Source organism: Bicyclus anynana, chromosome 18, assembly GCF_947172395.1.
Source record: "Bicyclus anynana chromosome 18, ilBicAnyn1.1, whole genome shotgun sequence".
In the NCBI taxonomy this organism is placed as follows: Eukaryota; Metazoa; Arthropoda; class Insecta; order Lepidoptera; family Nymphalidae; genus Bicyclus; species Bicyclus anynana.
Genome location: NC_069100.1, coordinates 10,897,278 through 10,924,399, shown reverse-complemented (window position 1 = coordinate 10,924,399; position 27,122 = coordinate 10,897,278). Strand labels below are relative to the sequence as shown.

The 27,122-nt window shown below is 36.2% G+C and overlaps 1 protein-coding gene across 1 annotated transcript; it reads right to left on the bottom strand.

Annotated features, from left to right (window-relative positions):
- Positions 1-6,743: 6,743 nt before the first annotated feature.
- Positions 6,744-18,613, bottom strand: LOC112051678 (glucose-6-phosphatase 2). The gene is made up of 7 exons (XM_052886972.1): positions 18,430-18,613; positions 17,419-17,583; positions 15,970-16,161; positions 15,114-15,244; positions 13,737-13,948; positions 11,630-11,751; positions 6,744-10,620 (listed from the first exon to the last, which is right to left on the bottom strand). The coding sequence occupies exons 1-7, from the start codon at positions 18,480-18,482 to the stop codon at positions 10,398-10,400; spliced, it is 1,098 nt and encodes a 365-aa protein (XP_052742932.1). The 5' UTR covers positions 18,483-18,613; the 3' UTR covers positions 6,744-10,397.
- Between the last annotated feature and the right edge of the window lie 8,509 nt (positions 18,614-27,122).

Genomic DNA, 27,122 nt, shown 5'->3' with positions numbered 1-27,122 from the left:
TATTGTTGCTTACGGTACAAAATCATTGTTGGTACCATTTTGCTGAGTTGGGGCTTTTTTCTAGGTTATGCCACACTTCGCTAAATATTTTTATTATATACCAACTAACGGACTACCAAAACTTCCACAGGTGACGTGACTATTTTTTTTAGGTTTATGCTGGTACTAGCTGACGCCGCTGGTTTCACCCGCGTGGTTCTCGTTCCCGCAGGAATACGAGGATAATATATAGCCTTCCTTCCTCGATAAATGGGCTATCTAACACTGACAGAATTTACCAAATCGGACGAGTAGTTCCTGAGGTTAGCGCGTTAAAACAAACAAACTCTTCAGCTTTATAATATTAGATAGATGGATAGAGTAAGTACTATTCAAAAGATAGATTGACTTGACAGCTTGACTTTATCCAATAATTCCAACAATATAACGGCATATTTCGAGCGATTAACAACCTTTACTAATTAAAAATCAACCTTCCTAACGAATCATCTATCAGTAACAAACTAAAAAATAAAAATTCGAAAAAGTGACAAGCTAAAAATTAAAAAAATAAATTAATTATTATATTTTTTTAATTTATCGCCGACTGACAAACCTCGTGAAGAACGTGGTTTTATAAATTACATTAAAAAACAAAAACCTTTGCATTTTTTTTTTACTTATAAAATACACCGACAGTTTACACGTAAAATATATTGCATCGTTTATGTGAACATGTAAAACATTTATGATGCCTACCTGCATACACAAACCTCAAGACCAAAATGTTATAACGATTGGTTAAGTTCGAAAAGGTGTTAGATTCGATCTCATTCCATTTCATTGATGTCGTACCTTTTGTTGACTGCAAGAAAAAATTATGTTGTATCTTGTATATATGTATGTAATATTCGTTATTATAGCCATGATAGTCCAGTGGATATGATCTCTGCCTCTGATTCCGGAGGATGTGAGTTTGAATCCGGTCCGGGGCATGCACCTCCAACTTTTCAGTTGTGTGCATTTTAAGAAATTAAATATCACGTGTCTTACACGGTGAAGGAAAAACATCATGAGGAAACCTGAGAATTTTCTTAATAATTTTTCTGCGTATGTGAATTCTGCCAATCCGCATTGGGCCAGCGTGGTGGACTAGGTATTGCCAACCTTTCTGAGAGGAGATTGGAGCTCAGCAGTGAGCCGAATATTGGTTGATAATGATGATGAACCTATGGATGGAATGGAAAATTACTTAGATACCGATTACAAAAAATGTGTAAAAATATTCATCCCAACTGTAGATAATGAAAAAATATGTTTCAAAATTACATTTTACGACTTTATCTACATTTTTACGAGTACCTACATACTCCTGCTATTACAGTTTTGTAGTAGTAATATTCTGAGCCATAGCTGGTGGGAGGCTTTGGCCGTGGCTAGTTACCACCCTACCGACAAAGACGTACCGCCAAGCGATTTAGCGTTCCGGTACGATGTCGTGTAGAAACCGAAAGGGGTGTGGTTTCATCCTCCTCCTAATAAGTTAGCCCGCTTCCATCTTATATTGCATCATCACTTACCATGAGGTGAGATTGTAGTCAAGGGATAACTTGTAAAGAATTAAAAAAAAAGATTTAAATATACCGCGGACAGACAGACATACAAACGGACATCGCGAAACTATTAGGGTTCCCTGTAGACTACGGAACATTAAAATCCATGGCACTGTTTTTAAAAATTCCCTCAATTTAATTTTGCAAAAAATCACTTCTGGTAATCGTAAACTCGATAAATATAAAAACACATGTCAGAATAATATAACAAAATACGTACCTACGTTGTAATAAATTGAGTGCATCAACTTCATGGAGGTGTAACATTCAATCCAGTCACAGTAGATATATTACAAGCAGTATAATAACTCGGCCATATTTTTGAAATAAATACCTACAGCCGCGCGCTCCGTAAACATGTGATAGGGCTGCCTGCCTCCAGCATTTTAATTACATTTGCCAACTTTGTGTTTCCATTTAGTTATGTGATTGTAAATATACTTTTTTTTAAATAAACAAATAAAATACTTTGTAAATTGTAGTAAAATAGGAAGTGATCAATAAAATGCGTGTTGTTTTTTGATTGGTAGATTTAAATAAGGCTGATACTAATCAATGATCTTGAAGGACCTTCATATATTTATTTTGGTGATGCCATCTATCTATTACCACCACACTAGGTGACCAAATAATAAAAAATCGGTCAAGTGCGTGTCGGGCCACGCGCAGTGTAGGGTTCCGTAGATTATGTTAGCACTTTAACCCCTTATGTAATGTACAAAAATATCGATAACGATACCCCCACACTATAGAATAGACGATAAAAAATTGACCCTGACTTGGCATGTAGGGAAGGAACTACAAAAAACAAATTGAGATTGACCGGGTTCGCTAGTAGTTTAATAAAAAAATCTGGATTTTTTTATTCAAATACATTAAAGTATGAGCAACACAATAATGTTGTTAAATTCAAACAACTTCTTTACGTAACTTCTTTATTACCTTAAAATACAGGTATACAAAACATACATGTCATAAGATTTAAATCTATGTATTACATAATAATCAAAGAAAACAACCTAAATGAAGAAGTTAATAAATAATTATTTAATAATATTATATTAACGTTTACGTCATTTACCTATTTACACAACTTTATCATTGAAGCATTTATTTATATATATATTTATTAAATTATGCCTTTAGAATACAAAATATTAATCAAACTTTATAAAAATTATAACTTTTTTCCTAGTCGTCATAATTAAAAAATCCAATACACTGCGTTCGTCACCGCGGCACAGTCGCAACGGTCTTCACCCCACGATCACCCCACGTACGAGCTGCGTAGGTATAGCTCGCGTTTCGACCTTTAGTATGAAGTCCACCTACTGCTTGTAATATATCTACTGTGATCCAGTTATCTTTGTAGATCAATACGTTATTTTCAACTTTCCAAGGCAAATGGGAACATCAAATAAATACTATTCATTATTTTAAGTTTATACTCGTATATACTTGCTCCGAATAAATTATCACGAGTTGACCTTTAACGAAAGTAGTTGATTTTAATGCCATAACACCACATTCTTTGAGAAAATTGTGTTTTATGAAATACACCCTGCAGTTTCACCCGCGTAATTCCCGTTCCCGTGAGAAATAAAGCATATGACATAGGTGTTGTGTCATATTTTATATTAGCGGACGCCCACGACTTCGTCCGCCCTTAGACCACTTCAATCCAGCCCTTATAGTATCGCTGTAAAACTGGAGTAACTTCTCCCGTTTCCCCAACATTTCAATTCACTGCTCTGCTGCTATTGATCGTAGCGTGATGAAAAGTATACTATAACCTGCCCAGGAGTATGAAGAATAGTTAAACCAAGTTTCGTTAAAATCCGTCAAGTAGTTTTTGTTTCTATAACGAACATACAGACAGACGGACAAAAATTTTACTGATTTCATTTTTGGCATCAGTATCGATCACTAATCACTCCCTGATATTTATTTTGGAAATATATTTCATGTACAGAATTGACCTCTACAGATTTATTATGTCTAAGTATAGATGACGACAGGATTCGAACCTACGACATCCGAATCAAAGGCAGAGGTCATACCCACTGGGCTATCACCTCTCCACTTGACTATCACGTGTCTAATTTCAATCACGGTTAATTATTTATTACGTTTGATGATGAAATAATAAGTTATTTAAACCCTAATTTTTAATTTGTTTGTTGGTAAAAAGTATAAATGGAGTATGGCTTAAACGGCTTAAAGTAATGGCCACAGATTAGCTACGAGATGGCTTTGAATGACGATTTTTGTAGGTATTTTTTTTTATAACAAGGTCAATGTAAGATAGACAAACTTCAACTGTCACAGTAGTGTAAAAAAAACATTTCGACGAATGAAGTAACCAAATTTGACGTGAATGTCATGTATTTTCATGTGAATCCGATGTAAAACGAAATGGAACCAATTAAAAATGTGGCCGAAAACGAACCAAATAAATATTGCCGTTGCATTGTGGAGAATATGATTTATGAAGTCATAGCGCGACTGAAAATATTCTGCAAAGTTATATGCTGTGTACCTTTGGATGAGATATGTTTGGCTAGTTCGGGTGGCCATGGTACGGAACAGCTGTGTTGTAGGAACGAGGCGTGCTATGGCGAACGAGATGGGGAAGGAGATGGCGAGCGAGATACAGGAGTAGATTGCAAGTGTGGTGACAACACTAGGTGAGGTTGTATTGTTGTTTAGGCTAGCGCAATTAAGTTAGAAGAACAAAGAGGTAGATAGGTTCATAGGCGAATATAGCGGGTGGGCCGGGTGGGCCGGGCCCACCCTAGAATGGTCCAGTGCCTACTCTAGAATTATGGGCTACCGATTTTTAATTCTATGATGGACGCCAAAATACAAAATATCCTCCTAAGCCTACAAAGAAAAATCAATAAAATCAGTCGACACGTTTCAGAGGCCAGCGTCCACAAACATTGTAAACGACTTTTCCATAATGAGTGTCAACTCTGTTCAGCGGTATGTCAGGAGCTGGTCCCTTAAGGTGGGGCTGGGCCCACCCTTGGAAATAATCCAAGATACGCCGATGGATAGGTTACATAGGATACCTGAATTTTCTTAATTCTCTAAGTGTTTGAAGTCTGCCAAACCCCATTGGGCAAGCGTGGTGGACTATTGGTCTGATCCCACTCATTCTGAGAAGAGACTCGAGGCTTTACCATATTCGATGTTTACAACTGGCACACAGAAACTATTTCATCGGCGTTGTCAACAGCGCTCAGGTTTGCTAATTAGCACAGTTTTAAGGTGCCTCTTGAGGTTCGCGTATAACCTATCTACCCCTTTTTTCTTCCATCACCATTAGGCTAGCATTACTATGGGTCTCATAAGAAGGCTCAGAGTCACACAGCATGCGATGGAACGAGCTATGCTCGGTGTATGTCTGTGTGATAGAATCAGAAATGAAGAGACCCGCAGAAGAACCAAAGTCATAACATAAGACATAGTCTTAATAACTTCTCAGAGTTGGTTGAACTCCCACAAGGTGGACTCGTTAGTCCATACACATCAAGCGAATCAATAGGTATCATAAGTAGGTAGGGTAGGTATATACATTATAGATATACCACAAAAATCAAATTTGTCCTTACAGAATCGAAACGGCCAGCCCCCAACAAAAATCTAATATTAGAAACATAGCACCAGATAAGAAGACGAAAAAAATCGAAAAGAAATCGAGATCAAAAAGTGTCAGACCCGGAAAAGACATGAAGAAATCAGATGAATCTGTCAAAACCACAGCAAGCAACGAATGTTGTGATGATATATACGGGAAAATCGACTTTAACCAAATTAAAGAATGTCCATCTTATTCCATAGACACTAAAGTCTCGAAACAATCTGCAAATAAAAAATCAAGTGACAAGTTAGTTACCAAATCGATGTCAAATACAAACGCATCTCCGGGCCCGCGTGTATGCACAATGTCCCATGAATCCATAGACAATATATCAGATGAAAAGAGGAATAAATTCTCTTCAGGCAAGATACGACTAAGCTGTCAATGCAATAAAAATCCCGCGACTCCCAAAGACATATCCAACGACATTAAGATCGCCCGAAAAGGAAACGCACCACATAAAAAAGGAAAGCGCAAATTTTTCAAATCGCTGTTTCAAAGTGAGAAATTGACCCGTTAAACGTTCTAAATTTTTAATACAATATAATAATAATTAACTACATATTCCAATAGAGAATAGTTCACTATGAAACCTGGCATAAAAAAGAAAAGAAAATTAATTACTTACGTTAAATAGCCCACGCACTTATTAATAAAATAACATTTATACATTCGTAACCGTTTTGAATAAAGTATTTACTTTGTTACATAGAATATCTAATCACATCGCATTACATTATCACACAAATCACATTGCGAAAGTTTGTGTGTGTGTTCCTCCTTTTCGCTTCGGCTACTGAAGCGATTTGGCTGAAATTTAGAATTGATATAGATTTAAGTCTGGATTTTCGTCCTGGAAAAATCCATGATTACCGCGAGATATGTGAAAAACTGGATTCCACGGCGTCCGCTAGTACTTAATATATCTGTTCAAATGTTAATGTTAAATTAGCCTATATGGTTTCGGATCATAAGGTCCATGGTTCGAAGTTTGAGATATTTTCACTCACCTACCATCAGGTGAGATTTTAGTCAAGGGTTAACTTTTATATAAAATTAAAAAAAGGAACTAAATGTAAATATTGCTAAACAATAAATCTATACAGATTCATCATCGTCATCATCCGATGGACTTCCACTGCCGGATATTGTAAGGACTTCCCAGTGGCTCTATGCTCTAATCTCCTTTTCTCCGTATCTTTGGAAAGGCTGAACAGATTTTAATGGAACTTTCACTGGAAGATAATAATAAAGAAAATATAGGTTGATTTCATCCTGGAAACATCCAGGGTTTCCGAGGGATTTGTTAAAAACTGAATTTCTCTCGGAAAAAATCGCGGGCGTCCGCTAGTATGTATATGAAAATCTTACGACACAATGTTTGTAACCCAACTCGTCAGAAACGGCTTGACCAATTTTTATGAATTTTTTTGTTTTTGTATGACAAACTAATGAAACAGTACAATGTTTGCCGAGTCAGCTAGTAATAAATAAAATTCAGGAAGTATGTATGTATTTCATTTTATTTTAATAGAAATAATATTTGGCTCAAAAAAATTACACAGTAAATAATATTAAATCGAGTGCGTAGTACTTTGTACTATTATCACAGAAAATATAGGTATTTTATGTAGGTAGTAAAAAATAAATACAATTTCCTTAGAGGTCTTAAAATGCTAACACCAATAGTGCACTACGCGTCTTTCGAGTCGGGGCCTTAGCCATCTGGCACGTCGATCTACAAACGCTAACGCTTCGAAAACTAACAGAATGTATGGGAATGACAGATCCGAACTTAATCACGTGACCCGTCGAAAGTGAATGTCGTACATACATAATTAAATTTTCTGACCTCTGGGTAGATGTCATTCACATACATTTTTATTTTTCGAAGCGTTAGCGTTTGTAGAAATAGAATCGACGTGCCACATGGCTACAGGCCCAGGAGACGCTAAACATGTACCGATATATTCAAATAGCTATAGTGGTATATTAGTATGCGCCAAACTTCGAGTCCGCTATGATCAGTGGCGTGTATAAGGTTGTTGATCAGGGTATGCACTAGTAAGACAATTTAACCGAACTGGGCTTATGAGCATTGTATAAGCATTAACAAAATATTTGTTAGGGTATGCAGTACTTTAATGCATGTATGAAATGCACGCCACTGGATATCTATATCATAGATATTGCATTGACACTGCGCAGCTCTTCGAACTAATCTATGAGAGCGTAGCTATTACAGTTCGAAGAGACGATAGACGTTGGGGTGCTGGAATGGCGCAATAATCGTCGACCCCCTACTATGATGACCGATGTCAAGCGCTTTGAAGGATTGCCGATGGATACATGCGTTTGTATCGCATCCAAATTCACGAACAAAAGTGTCTGTCATTATTTGAGGAAAACGAGCTTAGATTAGGTTCCTTTTCTCAAACATGCTTGGAAATTTGAGCATTATTTTGACGACCTTCTTTGAGATAAATCGAACTGGTCGGGCAGCTGCCGGCAATAGTTGTATAAAAATCCATATCGGTCGTGTTTAGCCGCCAAATAAATTACTAAAAATGGAACGATCTACTACTCCGCAACATGGAGACCAAAGAGGTCTCATTTAAATTTCAGTTTAGTGAAAAAAAAAATACTTTATCGCGTAATAAACTATTGTTATTACTTGTTCGTCAACTTCGACATTGGTTTTAAAATAGTATTAGGTACACGTAAAAGTAACGAAAGCATCTTATCCCGACCATCGGCTTCCCATCAAAACTTTGAAATTCAGAATCACGCTCGTTAGAATTATGTCAAACCAACATAATTCCCGGAAAATCCACATAAGAATTGTACATTCAATAATTGTATTTTCAAATGAAGGTTCTGAATTATACTACTTAGTTTAATTTCCGCGCATTATTTGAGAAAAGTACTATACAAGCCTTGGCAGCAACTAGGCATTGATGGACTTACATATGTGTGTCTCGGCTTCGCCTCGGCCCACGTTCACACGTTCGTCCATCAATGCCTCTCTTGCCGGTGCAGGATATACTAATATTATCTAGACATTATTAACCGTGTTTTACACTATTCACTCTTTCTCTTTAACCGACGAACACAATTTTAAAATCGCATTAGATCGTTGATCATATACTTTGACAGAAAAGTAACGTCTAGCGAGGCAGGTCCTTAGGCATGTAGTCCGAGTTTACTGCGCAACTATACGCCTCGTGTTCAGAGCATACTCGAAGTTAGGCGCGGTCTATACCGATGTTGCAAATATACATATTTTAAGATACACCTATCTACATAAAAATTAATCCTTAAAGGCACGCCATCACGCGTGAACGGCTAAACTCACAATTCTTTTTTTTGTGTGTTTGTTGTTGTCAGGAGAAGGGTTCTTATGACAGAAAAAAATTAAAAATTGAAGGGATAGGGGTAGGGATAGGGTAGGGTAGGAGTAGTTGAAAGTTTACATAAAGATTCACGCGGACGAAGTCGCGGGCGTCCGCTAGTCAATTATAGAAATAAATAAAATTGAAGTGTCCATTTGTAATTTTAGAGTAACAAATTTTCACTAAATGCATATTATTTTTGAAAGTATAATACCATACTTAATTCAATTTTCTTTATTCCCGTTTATTTTTTTAATTATTTTTTAAATAAATATATGACAGTATGTTTGCAACATTGGTATAAGAAAATATGAAAGTTTTTAAAGATACAGACACAGATAAATGTTAAAATATTATCTATCAATAATCGCCATACAGCAATACATACTCGTATAATCATCTCGTATTTTTGGTATAAACATAGATACAGTCGAAAAGTTATATTTATTATTTATTTATTATAATTAAAGGTCTCAGACCAATTATTGTATAGGACCTGCCTCGCTAGACGTTACTTTTCTGTCAAAGTATATGATCAACGATCTAATGCGATTATAAAAACTGTCTCTACAGAATCGATGTTAAATAGTTGTAATCGTGTTCGTCGGTTAATGAGCTCCGTAAAAATACTTTTTTGTGTAATTGAGTTGTGTAAAAAACGGGCGAAAACTTCTAGTTTAGTATAAGATATATACAAAATCTAAGCTCGTTTTCCTCAGAAAATGACAGACAATTTTGTTCGTGCGATACAGGTCCTTCTATAATTGGTCTGAGTTAAAGGTACACACCCAATGTTATTTTCTATAAAGTAGTGTAAGGTTTCTTAAGTCGTACCCCTTAGGGAAATAATACTGCAGGGTCACCACATACGCCATGGACTTTAGGCAACCTTACCCTAATTTATCTAATATAACCAACGAACACCTGCGACTACGTCCGCCCTTAGATCTCTTTAATCCGGCCCTCTCATCATCTTAATATATAAATGCGAAAGGTTCATCACGAAATCTCGAAAACCGCTTGACGCACAAAGATGAAATTTGGCAGGGAGGTAGTTTATAGTTAGTAGGTATTCACTAAGAACGGATTTTGAGACAGGGCCGGATTAAGGAGGTTTAAGGGCGAACGAAGTCGCGGGCGTCCGCTAGTAATAATATAATTGTGTTTTACGACAGTATATTTATTATTTTTTATAGTTTATCCCTAAAGAATAGATTTAATAATGTTTTGGTACTCAACTAGGATGGTGAGTAAAATTAATGTTAACAAAGACTAAACATATATTCCTGATGAAAGTTAAAGGATTAAAATATAAGGAATAAACTTTAGTCAGCCGATTGAACCGCAGACATTTTTCTTTTCTTTTAACCGTCTTCAAAAAAGGAGGATGTTCTCATTTTTTGTCTATGGTTTATTTGTTGCGCTATTCTCTGTTTCTTAACACGTTCGCTGCGGTACGAGGTCAATTGACCTCGTAAGTCTAGCGTCTTCAAGAGCTACGAGGTTGATGGACCTCGTATCACACATAACGTTTTAGTATGAGATCAAAAAACCTCGTAACGCACCAGAGGAAACCACACCACATGTTAAATGAAAACGTTGGGTTTCTTTGGGATGTGGTAAAAAGCGTTAAACTCCCATAACCATCACATATATACATTTTTTTTTTAAATATAGCAGTTTTTTTTCTCTTTTACTTTTTTTTTGTTCCGTGCAAAGAACGGTGACCGTGTAGCCAATCCAGTCATATAAATCGTATTGATATTTTTAGTCTCTCTTCGATTTCCTCGTGTATGGCCACATAGCTACTTTTGGTACTACCCTCAAAAATAAAGCCGGTTTTATGACATTAATTAAATATATAAGGGTGTAGTACGTCATTCCTGTGAACAGTTCGATCTTCTCATCCACTTTCTTCAAGAGAAACATCGACACTGCGGTCGCAAAGAACGCTAAAATTAAAGATCTGTTTTTAGTGTAATGGCGGTACCTGGAAAAGAAATAAACTGGTATAGTCTATGTATCATCTTCTTGTATATAAGATAAACAGATTTATGACAAAAGATTTTTAATAGATTTTGAAATTTTATAATCTCATTTATTTTGCAAATATCTTTGCTTTTTATGTATAAATTAGTTAACATTGACCTTATTTATACGAATGTATCATAAAAATCATTATTCAAACCTAGTCATCATCCCCATTGATAAATTGGTTAATAAAATGAAGGCCCAATGTTTCTCACTAATGGTTATTATTATACGTTGTAAACGATTAATAAAGTCTATTAAAGTTTTCATTGTTTGTTTTTTTTTTGTCCATTGTAGTTGAGTTGGGATAAGGGGGTGTAGTACTTTAGCATAAAGTTTAGGGAGATGCATAGAGTAATAGGTTTTGACGATCTCCGTGGCGCAGTGGTATGCTCGGTGTATATAAAGACGGAGGTCCTGGGTTCGATCCCCGGCTGGACAGATTGAGATTTTCTTAATTTGTCCAGGTCTGGCTGGTGGGAGGCTTCGGCCGTGGCTAGTTACCACCCTACCGGCAAAGACGTACCGCCAAGCGATTTAGCGTTCCGGTACGATGCCGTGTAGAAACCGAAAGGGGTGTGGATTTTCATCCTCCTTCTAACAAGTTAGCCCGCTTCCATCTTAGATTACATCATCACTTACCATCAGGTGAGATTGGGATTTAAGGGCTAACTTGTAAAGAATAAAAAAAAAGCTGGTCATAGGAACTCTGTAATTAAACGATGCAACCACATCGTGTTTGGGCTCGTTTGACTGGTTTTGTTGAGTAAATTTTACTATGTCATTGTCTGGGTTGTTATCCCGGTGGAGACCAGGTAAAGTGTAACAAAAACTTGTAAAGAATAAAAAAAAAAAAACCCCGGTCCCCCGGGAAGATCGGTCTAATTTTTATTGTAAAGAATAAAAATTAGACCGATCTTCAATAGATATACATTATGTGGAAAGGACACAAATATAGATATATTTACTGAGACACTGCGGGTGTGCAGCCGACGGCCCAGCCCAGCATGTTGCCGGCGCACTGCACAAGTGCGAACAGCGGGGTAGTAGACAAGCGGATGGTCTCGGTGTGGACGCACCAGCGGTGGGCCTGCAAAATAATCCAGTTTTACAAGCTTTATAATAATAATAATAAAAGCCTTTATTTACTGAATTTTATAAACATAATATTATTGTAATATATCATTGACACTGATTCTTTTCTTCAGCTTGCCCTCGGGCATAGGCCTCCTCCAGACACTTCCATAGTTCTCTATCTCTTGCTTTCCTTCTCCATGTGTCTCCTGCTGTCTGTCTGAGGTCATCCTCCCATCTTTGGCAGGGGCGACCTCTTTTCCTTTTTCCCATCCTAGGATACCACTCTGTCACATCCCTGGTCCACTTATCCCTTTTATCCCGCATGAAGCGTCCTGTCCACTTCCACTTAAGCTTCTTAATTGTTACTGCCACATCTCTGACCTTGGTCTTGCTTCGGATAGTAGAGAGTCTGACTTTGTCTTGTTTTTTTATATGAAGCATGCTTCTTTCTAGATTATTTTGGCATGTTTTCAGTTTCATAATATTTTTCTCAGTCAAACCCCAGGTTTGGCAACCATAGGTTAAGCATGGCAAGATACAGGTGTTGAATACTTTAGACTTGTCTGATATAGGGATATCTTTATTTTTCATAAGCTCCTTAAGGGACCAGTAGCTTTTCCAGGTGTTGCATATTCTCCTGTCTATTTCCTTTGTGTTTTGTTCTCTCGGTGATATAGAAGCTTTAATTAAGTTCAATTGTCTGTGGGAAATCAAACCTTGAAAGTTTGCATATGTATATCGTGACAATGCAATATTAAGATTTGACGGCCTTCGTGGTGCAGTGGTATGCGCGGTAGATGTAACGACGGAGGTCCTGGGTTCGATCCCCGGCTGGACAGATTGAGGTTTTCTTAATTGGTCCCGGTCTAGCTGGTACCGCCAAGCGATTTAGCGTTCCGGTACGATGTTGTGTAGAAACCGAAAGAAGTGTGGATTTTCATCTTCTTATTAACATGTTAGCCCGCTTCCATCTTAGATTACATTATCACTTACCATCAGGTGAGATTGTAGTCAAGGGCTAACTTGTAAAGAATAAAAAAAAAAGCTGAACCGATGATGAAGCTGGAAAGTGGTCATAGGAACTCTGTAATTAAGCGATGCAACCACATCGTGTTTGGGCTCGTATGACTGGTCTTGTTGAGTAAATTTTACTATGTCATTGTCTGGGTTGTTATCCCGGTGGAGACCAGGTAAAGTGCAATCTCACTCTGACCACGACGCGACCAGTGTCAGTAGATGAACAGCGCGGGATTAAAAACATGACATAATCCCATAGTGTTGGAGCACATATTTGTTTTGAGTACTATGTTTCTAGGTATCCCTACCCAGAGTTTGATGATGGAGCGGGAAGGTGACCATAGGAACGCCGTAATTTAAGTCGTTTTGACGAGTGCCTTAGTATCATCCAGGATCTAAAGAAGCTTGAAGATGGCCATAGGAACTTCGTTATTAAACGTCAGAATTTCATCGAGTTTGGGCTTGTTTGATTGGTCTTGTTGTGTACTTTATCGCTGTATGGGTGTCCTGCAGATAATGTTAAGTGCAAGCTCACCAATATGACAGTGGCATTGGGTTCGATGCCGCACAGTTGGAGCACGGCGTACACGATGATGGAGAGGATGCCAGCGATCACGGACGCCGCCATGTGCCAAGCGATACCCTCGCGCAGCGTCAGATGAACAGCGCAGGGTTCAAAACATGACCTAATCCCATAGTGTTGGAGCTCATATGATTTGTTTTGAATACTATGTTTCTAGGTATCCCTACCCAGAGTTTGATGATGGAGCTGGAAGGTGACCATAGGAACGCCGTAATTTAATTAGTTTTGACGAGTGCTTTAGATAGTATCATCCAGGATCTAAAGAAGCTTGAAGATGGCCATAGGAACTTCGTTATTAAACGTCAGAATCCCATCGAGTTTGGGCTTGTTCGATTGGTCTTGTCGTGTACTTTATCTCTGTATGGGTGTCCTGCAAATCATGTTAAGTGCAAGCTCACCAGTATGACAGTGGCATTGGGTTCGATGCCGCACAGTTGGAGCACGGCGTACACGATGATGGAGAGGATGCCAGCGATCACGGACGCCGCCATGTGCCACGCGGTGCCTTCGCGCAGCGTCAGCGCTGCGGGGTCGTTGTCGCGGTGCCAGCCATAGCGCCAGATGAAGGGGTCCGTGACGTAGATGCACAGCGCCGGCGCCAACAACAGACCTGACAGGCAATCAAAGACACTGGACATTTTTAAAATTGCCGTAAAGACTCACTATCTGGTGCAGTAAGGACAATCTGTATCTATTATTTCTCTTCAATATGACTTTATAATATATTTATTAGTATATTTTGATATGTATTTTATTCATTATTGTAGGTATTTGTGTAATATTGTGTATGTATTAGGATGTAAATTATTTGTATTATGTGTATTACTAATACTATGGTTATTTTTGTTTTACGCCACCTGCTGATGTCCTTAAGTTTTCCTAAACCGATGGTTGCCTGGAAGAAATCGCTACTTAGCGATAAGGCCGCCTTTTGTATGCTGATCTGTTCTTAATATGTTTTTATTTCACTTGTATTTATCATTGTGGTATGCAAATAAAGAATATCTATCTATCTATCTATTTATCTACCTGACGCAACATTATCTTTATTTCATGCAGCTTAAGTGTTTGAAGAGCCCCAATAGCCCAGTGGATATGCCTTATATTAAGCGCCTAGGTACAAATCCGGTCAGAATCATGCACCCTACTACTTTCAGTTTTGTTAAATATGACTTGTCAAAATTCCCTAGGGTGACAAAGTTTTTTTTCGGTTTTTTCAAAAATTTTCATCTTGTATCAGTTTTTTCAATGCTGTAGCTGCTGGAATTAACATTTTAAAGATCTGATTTTAGTTAAACGTTACGGATATATATATTTAGTATTTTTAACTTTACTTAAAAGTAGCAACACCATGCATAAAGTGTAGGTCGTACTAACAATTTAAAATTAAGTGTTAAAAAATTAATTTACATAAATTTACACAAATTAAAAACAGAGAAAAAGAAAAGAAAACAACAATAAACACTAGGAATTAGTTAAAAATTAAAAGAAAACTGTTAATTTCACAACTAAACTCAAGGTTATTAAGTAACTTAAAGCCAAAAGTAATATAGCCAAACTTAAAACAAAACTAACAATTAGATAAACATGGGTTACACAACCAATGACACATGAAAGGCGGATTATTAAACAGAACTCTTCTTAATAGTATTAATTATTTTGGACTTAAACTTATCACTATATCAATATATAATATATCAATAGTATTATCTTTCTTGGTTAGTTCCCTATGTAATATATGTTATATTTGTCTTGTAGAAGAATATAACCATTACCCATGATGGCGCCGGCGAGGCACTGGTGCGGGAAGTGCGTGGCGACGAACAGGCGCGCGAGCATCACCGAGCCGAGCAGCGCGCCGAACAGCGGGTACACCGCCTGCTTCCACCACAGCACCTGCCACTTCCTGCAACCAATCAATACTACAAGTTTAAGCAATGTGCTATTTTTTTTTTTTCTTCTTCTTTCTCTTATACTGTTACTCGGCAATCTGTCATTCGACATTGAGCCGTTCGTCTGTTGGTTAGAGGTTATGGGTCATCAGAAGGAGTAAGTCCATTAACAAATCTCCTATTATGCTGTATTCTAGCTATTTTTCTTGGCTAGATTGCTATAGCAAATTATGATATAAGTGCGGTAAATTGAAAGTTACAGCCGAGGCAATATCTCGCCTTTGGCTCGAGCTGCAGCAAGGAAGCAGAAGCTGTAATTATCAAAGCGCATACAACGTTTTGTAACACATTTGCAAGTAAACACACTTTCTGAAAATGAATTTGCATCCATGCCTGTTTTCCATTTGATGACATTTTGACACACTTGTGATTTTTACAAAGATAGCGAAGTGCGAGCACCAGCGTTTTTTTTTAGGCAAATGCACCAAAAACAGCCAGTATTAATAATAAAGTAAATTAATATTTTTGTGTTTCTGTTACAGATAAATGGTTGTCATTTATTGTCAAAATTATTAAAATGAAAGTATTAAATGTTTATTTATTATTATTTAAGTTTATTAACAGCTCTTTTCAGCAGTCACATTTGAGCAGTGTTGTGAATTTAAACACTGAATCTCTTCTTTAAAAAGGCAGGTCGGGCCCTGTATAGGGGGCGTTAAAATAGGCTAATAAAGATCACCTGTCATTGAAGACGTGCGAGATCCACATAACAATGAGTATGAGGACGGAGGCGGCGGTGAAGCTGTGCCCAGAAGGGTTGCCAGGGCCGGTCTCGCAGCTCTGCAGGGTCTGCCGCAGCAGCGGACGATGCGTGTTGTCATAGAACGAGGTCTCGTGGACCCACCAGTATGGGCGGTCTTCTAGGATACACCTGGAAACGAGAAACTTGATCAGGACCTGGAGTAAAGTGCAAATACTGATGTTTCGAAAACTAATAAACTGTTTGTCAATGATTAGTTACACAATTTTTTCATAATATGACAAAATCGGTGTTTATTAAAAGTCCACGAAAGAATAGGTATGTTTGTCTGTTAAAAGTATCAGTAAATATGAACAATATACATTTGTTTTACAAACAAATTGAAAATCTCACTAAGGTGAATAATAATATGTTAATTCCTTTATCCAAAGATTGTCTGGCAGAGTTTCCTATAAGCAATGATAATTTTATACTATAGATTGATTATGTCCCTACAAAATCACAGCAAAAAGTGATCTGAATAATAGGCTACTACACTGAGTGCACAATTTTGTCTTTAATTCCATTATTTATAGTTTTTACACTTCCAGAACACACAACTCGACATTGAAGACAATATTTAGGTATTATTAGTTTAAATAATGTTTGTTGTTGACCACAACTAACATTGAGATAAGAAAATTTCCCCTTTTGAGCACCTCATTTTTCATGACCTAGTAACACATCTAACAATATTTAACATCATTGGCTATAAGCAATAAGACTGCCTTTGCACATACTTGTTTACTATGTTTTCTTTATTATTGTTTGTCTTTTGTGCAACAAAGTGTATACTGTAAAAGCTCCTTATTCACGTTTTTACTATTTGTGGATTAAAAAATTGCGACCCAATTCATATATTTGCAGCAAAATATTTCGTTATTCGCGGATCTGACTGACGAAACTGACGTAAAATCTGCAAATTTAAACTTTAACTTGCAAATACCTATTGCCAAAATTGCAAATGGATGGTTTAAATGCCACTGCTTAAAATCACTCTGAATTAAAAGAAGCTTTTAAAACTGTCAAGCAAGAAAAAATTACAAAATACTTCAAAACATTGTCTAAGACTGAAGATGAAGTTAATAAATAACTTCAATTAATTGTTTTTTCTTTATATATTTGTTATTTATATTTATTTTGTCACCCAAGAATGTATCCCTTATAATCCCATATAAAATACCATTCCATATTCAAGGTTCTTGTATTCGTGACAAATTTAGAGAACTTATCCCCCGCGAATAATGACCTTTTACTGTATAAATAAATAAATAAGGTACTTAATAATAATTATGTCTTTTTAAAAAGTACTGAACATTATTAAATATTTATGGGAGGATCATTTATTAAGTAAAATATTTTTATGTTAGAAACAGAAATATACTTTACCACTTCATAATCCCATTGAGCCAGCCACCAAATGCCAGGCATAGCACCAGTTGTGAGGCAAACACAGAGTCCACCGCTGCCACCAGCGGGAAAACCATATCAAAAACAAAGTATGGGTTGGATAAATTATTCATGAACTCCATGTAACCGTCCCATCCATCAAACCTGGAATATAAAAAGCACAATGTTATGGTATAGTATAGTTATAACTAATGAACAAAGTAAAAGAGTGTCTGTTCCAAAAGACAGTGACTTTAACTTTGATTAGACAGAGAGAGAGCTCATGCTCCTACCATAAGTAAGTATGGTAGCCAATTATGGAGTTTGTACCGTGGTGGCCAAGGCAGTGGCGTGCACAAGGTTTTTAACTAAGGAATGCACTATAGAAGTATAGGTACAAATTGTACAAAATGAGGAATTCCTCCTCCAATTCAGGTACGTAATGACTTCTCAGGGTATGCATTGCGTTTATGCATCTATGAAGTGCACGCCACTGGGATAAGCGGAGGTAGCAGGTTTTAAGGATCTAGACTCTCAACTGTTTAAGTATATAGTATATTTTTTCATATTTTAATCTGCATAATAAGAGAAATGATGTTATATATTTGCCAGACACTTGGCTTCATGAAACCATGGTAATTTTACTTAAGGCATGTTGTCTATACCATGTATGTTTTTCTTTTTTTAATTTAAATTTACACAACAAATACAAGGAAATATATAAAAAAATAGCATAATGAACAAATAAAAGTCTCCCACTGCGATATACTATATACATTCTAGTATATTATGATGTATAACCCGCTATTTGGTACGCTGTATGATGCAATCAATAATAACAACAATGTACTGTTTTGTTGTACTGTAAGTAATGTATTGTTTGTGACGGTTTCTAAGTTCTAAAAGCCTTGTTTATACGGCAGACATCCACGCCTAAACTCAAATTTCGTTATTTTAATGAAAATACTAGCTTTGCGGAATTATTTTCGAACGTAGGAAATGTCTATTTACCAATATTGAATGTTTTCGATGCAAGTCACGCCGAGCGCAAATATATGCTCCATGGTGATTGAAACGACGCTTTGTTCTTACATAACCACTGTAGTTAGCTTTGAATTGTTTTTATCAAATTTAATAATTTATCATAGCAAATTAAAATTGCCGGCCCAACTGGAGGTGAGATAAACACAACACAAATTTCGAATTCAAACTTCAAACTTGAAGTTGAAGTTTCTAATTCTATTGATTTTATTAAAAGTTGACACTGACAGTTTGATAAGTATTGCCAAACTGCCAAGCTATTATGTAAGTGCTTAGCCAGGTAATTAATTCGAAGGATCTTATTTTTCTTTTCATCAACTCTGAAAAAATTGGTAATTTTATATTATAAATTAATTAATGAAATTAAAATATATTTTTATTGTTCTTCATCTTAATGTTAAAATTTATAGCGACATCTGTAGTTGAGTAGACTAAGCTGCTTCCATGATTATTACTATTCTTCAATAGATGTCGCATATGTTGCGACATCTATTGAAGAATAGAGTTTATAATTAACTGATTAAATTAAATTTTTTATTAATTAATAACTAATTTTCAAATTAATAACAATGTAATTAACATTTCTATGAAATCATATCTTACTTCAGTAACAAAAAAATAATAATTTACAGTAAACGTGCCTTTATGTTTCTATAGAGAATGCGCTGAAAATATTCCCAAAGGCTAAGTCAGCTAAGCGTCGTATAGATGGCGCTGGTCCCGGGCGGCCTGTGAGGGAGTATTATGGTTTTAATAATTGAATATTATTCCATGGTAGCGGTACAGTGATCATCACAAGTTTCGTTATCGAATAGAATATGTATATCAATTTTAGTTTAACTAACAAACAAGTTTTTTAATAAATGTACGACACTAACTACAGAGGAGCGCGCGGAGTCAATAAACCAAGAAGAAGGAGATCTACAGAGGACGCTTCTAGACAGGGGCAGGGGGGATAACGGTACAAAAAGGGTGGGTACGTTATCTATACCTAACACTTTTCAAAACTGCATGACTGCATGCAGAAACACGGAAGAAGCAGAAATAGAGAAATTTTGAAGTCTCTCGGTATCAGTGAGGTAGAGACATGGAGTTAGTTACCGAAATAGTTTTAGTAGGAAATCCCACGTCGAGTTCTCCCTAAACTCTAGTAAGTAAGGTCTTTTTAGCTTTTTATCTTAAAAAATTTTCCCTCAATAGCATAAAAAGTAGGTACCTAATTACATTCCCTTTACCTTAAAAAGTGCATACGATAATAAACTTCAGCATAAAATAAAGTGCGACACCAATTAAAAATTATATATTTCAATTAATTCGTCGTATTAATTTGAATAAATTATTTCTTATTCTCTTACTATTTAAGTACCTACCTATCATTATTAACAACCCATATTCGGCTCACTGTTGAGCACAAGTCTCCTCTCAGAATTAGAGGGGTTAGGCCTTAGTCCCCACGCTGGCCCAATGCGGACTGGCAGACTTCATACACGTTGAGAATTAAGAAAATTCACAGGTATGCAGGTTTCACCACGATTTTTTTCCTTCACCGTTTGAGACACGTGATATTTAATTTCATAGAATGCACATTAACTGAAAAGTTGGAGGTGCACGCCCCGGACCGGATTCGAACCTACGCCCTCCGAATCGAAGGCAGAGTCATTTCCTCTGGGCTATCACGAGACGGCATTTAAGTATCGGATGTAGAAAAAATAAAATGAAATGCTGGCTTATCAAAAGGAAGGAAAAACCATTTTTTATCAAGTTCTTAAAAAAGTGATCTTACAACATATCTAAACACAAACTTTTTTATATTATTTGTCTGTCTGTCTGTTCCGAGCTAATCTCTGGAACGGCTGAACCGATTTTCATGGTACTTTTAGTGGAAGGAAGAGTAGGTCAATAAGCAACGTATATGTTAACATAGATTATTTTTTATACCGAAAAAATCTAATTATAGTTAAATATTGGAATCATATACTTACCTAATAATTATAAGTAGTTCGTATGACATGACTTGTAAATTGTGTTATAAAAAAAAATACTGAAGACGGCATCCCCAAGAAAATGAATACCGAAGAAAAATCTTCTCTGTAGAAACAAAATTTGTCAGGAATGGCGGGCGCCCGTAATTAGTTATTAAAATAAAGTTGGTGTTGCCAACAACAACGCTGAGTTAGATTTTGTTGTTGAATACAAATATCTCGAGTGTACGCTGTTCACCCCGTGGAAACCTCGGCGTATTTCGACAAATTTAATCTGTGCAGTGCTCGCTATATCCATTCACACGAGATTCAGTTCTGAAGAGATATCTTAACATTTTCAAGGAAAATACATTACTCGTATTGTAATTATGTATTTTGAATTGTAATAAACTTAGCATTAAGAATATACTTAAATTATTACCCTACATAATTTAACTATGTTCGTCACACATTTTTTTGTTTCTGAAACTATTGATTATAGAGATCATTACAGAGACAGTCATTTTAAGCCCACAGTGGAGCAGCGTAGTGACTCTAAGCTCTGAATCTCTATCCTATAAGAAGAGAACCTAGCTTTGTAGACTGAAGACTTATATCTCATTTCTAAAACTTATTATCTTCAGATTGATTATTTTAAGAATAATCTCATGTGCATCACTCAACACTCGTAAACGCGGTATGATCACGTAGAATTATTGCATTAAAATATAATCTGCACCCCCTACAAAAGGGGGGGTTATTACTACCCCTCTGTTACATCTACCTATCCCTTTTCCACCTACTTGATAACACTCCACCGTAGTTATTCCAGTCTCTTTTACTCTTACAGGTTGTACGTACCATAGATAATAAAGTAATTACATGCATATTATAGAGTTTAATTTGCAAACCTGCCGATCATTGAGCTCTCAACCGAAAATACTTTACGTATATATCCCCCTCTTCATATTGCTCTGCAACTATATGTATTTTGAAAATAGGTATACAGTGTAATGATGTTATCAAGCCTATATACGAGTATAATATTCTCGTATGTATTCGTATATGTGTTCTCGAAACGGCTCGACCGATTTTAATAATTATTTTTATAAATATTTGCCGGCCGTGTCATAGTTCTACCCATTATGACACGCGGTCGTGGGTTCGATGGAAGTGGCGGTGCCACTTGAATAATATCTATACTAATATTATAAAGCTGAAAAGTTTGTAGCTGGTTGTTTGTTTGTTTGATTGAACGCGCTAATCTCAGGAACTACTACTGGTCTGATTTAAAAAAATTATTTCAGTGTTAGATAGCCCATTTATCGAGGATGGCTATAGGCTATATTTTATCTCCGTATTCCTAAGGGAACGGGAACCATGCGGGTGAAACCGCGCGGCGTCTACTAGTATTTGATAAGCATTCGTGTTTTAAAGCGAGCATAAAACATAAATCTTAAGTTTATAAAAAAAAAACACACCCTAATTATTTAATATATAATTATGTATTAAACATTATTTAATTCTGGGTTAAGTATTTTTATGTAAGGATGATTATAAAGCATAACTAGCGGACGACCGCGAATTTGTCCGCGTGGAATTCAGTTTTTCAGATATACTTTTCGGGATGAAAATCCTAAGTGTTAATCCAGGGTATTATATAACTTCGTTTACAATTTCAGCCAAATCGGTTCAGTAGTTGCGGCGTTAAAGAGTAACAAACATCCAAAGAAATATCCATACAAAGGTACGGGTTTTTTTTGTTTTACAAACAATTCATTTTCTTTTATTTTTAACAATGTCAATATAAAAATATAATACAAACACTATTAAAAATTTATAAAAAAAAAATAAACCCTCCCGCTGCGGGACATTTGAGTGCCCAAGCAACCGATGGTCAGGGCCCCAGAGTGAGGAACCTCAGCACAATACGCGCCGTCTCCAGAATCACTGCCTTCTGTATCCGACTCTTGATCCAACAGTTAAGTGAAAGCTTCTTATGATGTTGGTCGAAGCTTTTCGCTATAAGACTGAAACAACCATCGGAACAATAACAGTGGACTCAACATTCCCGTTAATATAATATTAGTAGGATATCATTGTAACTACCTAAATGAATACGGTGGAAGCAACTATCTTATTCTTAATACGTAGGTACTTATAATCAAAGGCTAGGTATATTCGGGACTAGATACGAGTGTGTAAATGTTTATAATATGTGGATAATAATATGTCGAGCGACAAAACTACCTAATAGCCTCAGTTGATCTGCGACCTGGGTCACCTGTTCGAAGCATCATTTCACCCTAAGTCAAATCGGGAGAGCCTCCCCCCTTTTTTTTACATGCCCTTATTGCCTTTAGACATTCGTAAACCTCAGATCATTATTAAACCTAATGCACATAATAATATTTCTAAATTGCTTTACGGCCTAAAATTATAATTTTACGAAACTGACATTCATTTGTCATATTATAGTCTGTATTACAGAATGAAATATGGCGTCATCAAAGTTGCCGCCAAAACAAAAGGTGCCCGATTTTTATTGCCGCCAAAATTGCGGTAGGATCTAAATACCTCTGGTTGCAATATAACCATTAAACACTACCGTAAATGGGTAGACATTGAATAGTGTTGTAAAACCATTTCTATTTTCCCCATCCAGCAGTTGAATGTGCGTTAGTCACGCTTTATAAAGTGACAAAATATTTTGTCTATGGCAGAGTGTCCTTGAGCCAAATGGCGGGAACGATCATTGTTTTCGTATAGAAAGTTCGTTTTTTAAATTTTTGCGGTTGGGTTTCTTTGCAACGATAGGTATAACTTAACAAGTTTAACGAAAATTGCTTTTTTATTCGTTATATAATTATTTGTATTTTGAGCTTGGCTAGAAGATACTTACTTGTCAAATGTTGGTGATGCTTTTAATCCTAATGTAATTACTAATATTATAACTGGTTGCTCACTAAGAGTTCTATTTTCTCTCTATCTCACGTAGTCCCCGTTCGCGTCAGAATACAGGAATAAAATATAGCCTCGCTGAGCTATGACTTTGGTTCGTCTGCGGATATCCTCATTTCTGATTCGATCACGTAGAGAAACTCCAAGCATAGCTCGCTCCATCGCCCGCTTAGTTACTTTATAATATTAGTATGGATAAAATCATCGGCTTATAATAATTTATAATGATCGCTACACACTCACACATTATTACAGCTCGCCAGTTTATAATAGAGCAGATAATAGTCTCATCTGATCATAAAATATCATCGCAAATCTTTCAACAATAAAAAACCCATTCACCATAATCCCCTAAAATAAAACTAGCAAACAAGGGCTTAAAAGCTTAAACGAAGTCAAGTTGAATCTATTATACCTATCAACACAGAAAAAAAATAAACACACACTAAATGATTAAAATCCCCGCGCGAGGGCGCAGGTGCGGTACGGTGGCCCCGGCGTCTATTTGACAGACTATTAATACGGATTTAACCGGATTTAGCCGGTTTTAACCGGATCGGGGGGGTTCGAAATTATGCCACACATCACAATATCTCCAGTACACAAAGTCATCCAGTACAATACCCTGCACCCTGCGATGTGTGGCATAACCAAGAAAATGGCCCCAGCTCAGCATAATGCTACGTGACCATTTGAATTAGGACACGTAGCGATGATTTTCAGTTTTGTTCGATTTTTAACATCCTCCTTCCTTTTGTTTTTCCTGGGTATCTGAGATTCTATGTTATAAGAAACCAAATAAATCCATTTTTAGCTTACAAGCCTAAAATTATCATTATTAATTCTAACAAAAACCCATAGTATAAAATGTACTGACTGCCGTCCAGCAAAATAATTAAAAAATTTAAATAAAAAGCTAAAACCAAAGACAAAAATAATCACGCACACTGACATAAAAAAGACCCATTTATAACTTATAAGTATCTCCGTAAACACTTATCCGTCTAATTGAGTGGTGTTCTCTTTTTAAAAACAAACAAGGATATCACATTATGGCGTCCCCCGTTCTATTTATGAATTTAAAAAACCCGTCGTCGGCTAATTGCCGCTTTATTGGTGCCGTGACATATTGGGGCATTTACGAAGCAAGCTTTTAGAGCGTATAAGAGCATGTTTGATGTGGCATTATGGATATAGTTTTTTATAGTGCCGTTTTGTTTTTCTATATCGAATAATATAGACCAACTTTCTAAAGACGCGAGATAATTTGGGCATAAGAACAACATCGGGAACTATTGGCCTAAACGCCATTCATTCTGAGAAGATACTTGTGCTCAGCATTGAGCCGAATATGAGTTGAGAATTATGATGATGATTAATTTATTGTGTTGAATAAGGAATGTGGCGCTGGGATACAAAATAATGTATAATAGCCATAGAAAATATTATACCTACACATCAACATCATCATTATCAGCCGATGGACGTTCACTGCTGAACATAGGCCTCTTGCAAGGACTTCCAAACAAAACGTTCTCGAGCCGCAGTATCCAGTAAACGACTAAGCTACGAGTATATCACACTAATATTATACCTAAATGCTAAAGTTTGGGTGTGTGTATGTTTGTTCTTCCTTTACGCTGCGGTTACTGAAGCGAATTGGCTGAAAAATTTTACACATTTTTTGATTAACGCATAGGCTATTTTTCATTCCGGAAAGATCCATGGTTCCCGCGGAAGGGATTTGTGAAAAACTGAAATCCACGCATACGAAGTCGCGGGCGTCCGCTAGTTACCTATAGTAACTTTAAAAGAGCTGTTTTGTTTAACTTGAGTCTTTATAAGCATTTTTTACAATATTCAACTAATCTGGGTAACAACTATAAACCCGTGGGTGATAAAAATCCATTATTTAACGCAGTCTCAGAGGACGGCAATCCTTCGCTGATACAATATTTAACGTTTGCGACCCAATCACCCAACCTTCACTCAATCCCGTTAGTCGCAAAGGAAACAAAAAATGGTTGAAATTAAGTTAAAATACAACTGTGACTTTTTATAAAGGTCTTGTGTAATTTTGTTTTGTTTGAATGTCGATTAAAAAAACAGTAAACAACAAAATCATATTTTAAAAAAACTCTCTTTTAATTTTCATCACTTACCTATTCATTAAAACCACAGTGAACACGCATGTAAATAAAGAAGTAGAGTAGGGTTTTTTTTCAAATACCTTGAAAAATATGCATATAAGTATTTAATCGTAGGTACATATCGCGGATATACGAACCTACGGGTTGAAAACGACATTTCGACGCGAATAATTTTTTTTCAATTTTCAAAGTGAAAGATAAAAATAAACTTTCAACTCCTATCTGTTAACCCCTTTCTCCATTCTCTGGTTAATCCCTTTTAATTTTGTTTTTCTACAAATAGAAAATGTTGTATTGTCATGGTCATCAGTGTTCAAAAGTGGATAAAATAATAATAATATGACCAAAATTAATTCAATAAAAATATCTCTCTCTCCAGACGGTCCCTCATGATTGAGGATCGTGACCACATTGGCGAGTCATCTTTCGATAGACGAATAGGGTCGCATTTGGAAGGCACTGTAAAAGATGGTTGGAGATCTACCTAGTGGTGGTTTGCCTTCTACATTTGCCACAACAATATTTTTTCCAAGTTGTCGTTACCACGAAGTGATAATAATACACTCGTGGATGCCTATTAGATACAATAATCATCACATAGAATATTAGAATTAATTCTGTGTTATAAAATTATAATTGTTATAAATTTAGCCATCCTTTACCCCTACGCTAGTGTATAATAGCGATTTTATTTTTATATAGCACTACAACATTTGCTATCTTCAGCATACTCTTATCATAAAAATTCTTAAATAAAAATATCTGCTCTATCGAAGTCTAATTCGCCAAGATCATACCATTGTTTTCCTTTGCCGTAAAAGAAAAAAAAGGATTGTCTCTGATTCCAATTTTGAATTCAATCTGCGCGGGTCGAGCGCCATGATTTTATTTTCATGAGTGCCCTGGGACCGGGCACAAGGGTTGCCGAGGCGAATTTTTTTTAATAATAAATGAACTTAAATCTTGTTATGATATTCTAAGGGATGATAGGAGGTTTATTGTTTTTGTGTACGGTGCTTATGATCTAGGGGTCAAAATGGCTCACTAAGTAAAGTTACGTCTGCGACTTTGTTCACGTAATATTACATAAAATTATGTAATGTATATAATTATTGTTTATATTAATATAACTTATGCCTATATATCGCTCTCTCATTAGTTCAATGGCAACAAAATAGAAGTTACATAAATATCGAATGTCCTCATTACTGATTCGAACACGCAGTGATAATCCGATCATACTCGTATAGGTCGTTCCTTCGTGCTGTGTGACTTTAAACCTTCTTTTGAAAGCCATACTTGTACATAATTATGTATTCTGAGACCATAGTAAGTTACCAGTCTTGGATCACACTAGTAACTCGCACTGTTCGAAGACTTTCGTCATCAGACACTGAAGAAAACGCATGAATAATTGAACATATAGATATAGATAGAATGAGATAGTATTTAGTGTTCTAACGTGTTTAATGCCATTGCGAATAATCTAACCAAAAAGTAAAGAAAAAATAACATAGAAGATACACGAACACTGTCTATTTTTAACCGACTTCAAAAAGGAGGAGGTTCTCAATTCGGCCGGTTTTTTTTT

Bases quoted from the DNA above. Each gene is read 5' to 3' on its own strand.
- LOC112051678 (XM_052886972.1), bottom strand. From the start codon at position 18,482: ATGGAGCATATATTTGCGCTCGGCGTGACTTGCATCGAAAACATTCAA. The intron at 15,245-15,969 runs GTGATCTTTATT...GATTGGTTGCAG, and splicing joins TCGCACGTCTTCAATGACAG to GAAGTGGCAGGTGCTGTGGT. The intron at 13,949-15,113 runs GTAATGGTTATA...ATTGCCTGTCAG, and splicing joins CCTCGCCGGCGCCATCATGG to GTCTGTTGTTGGCGCCGGCG.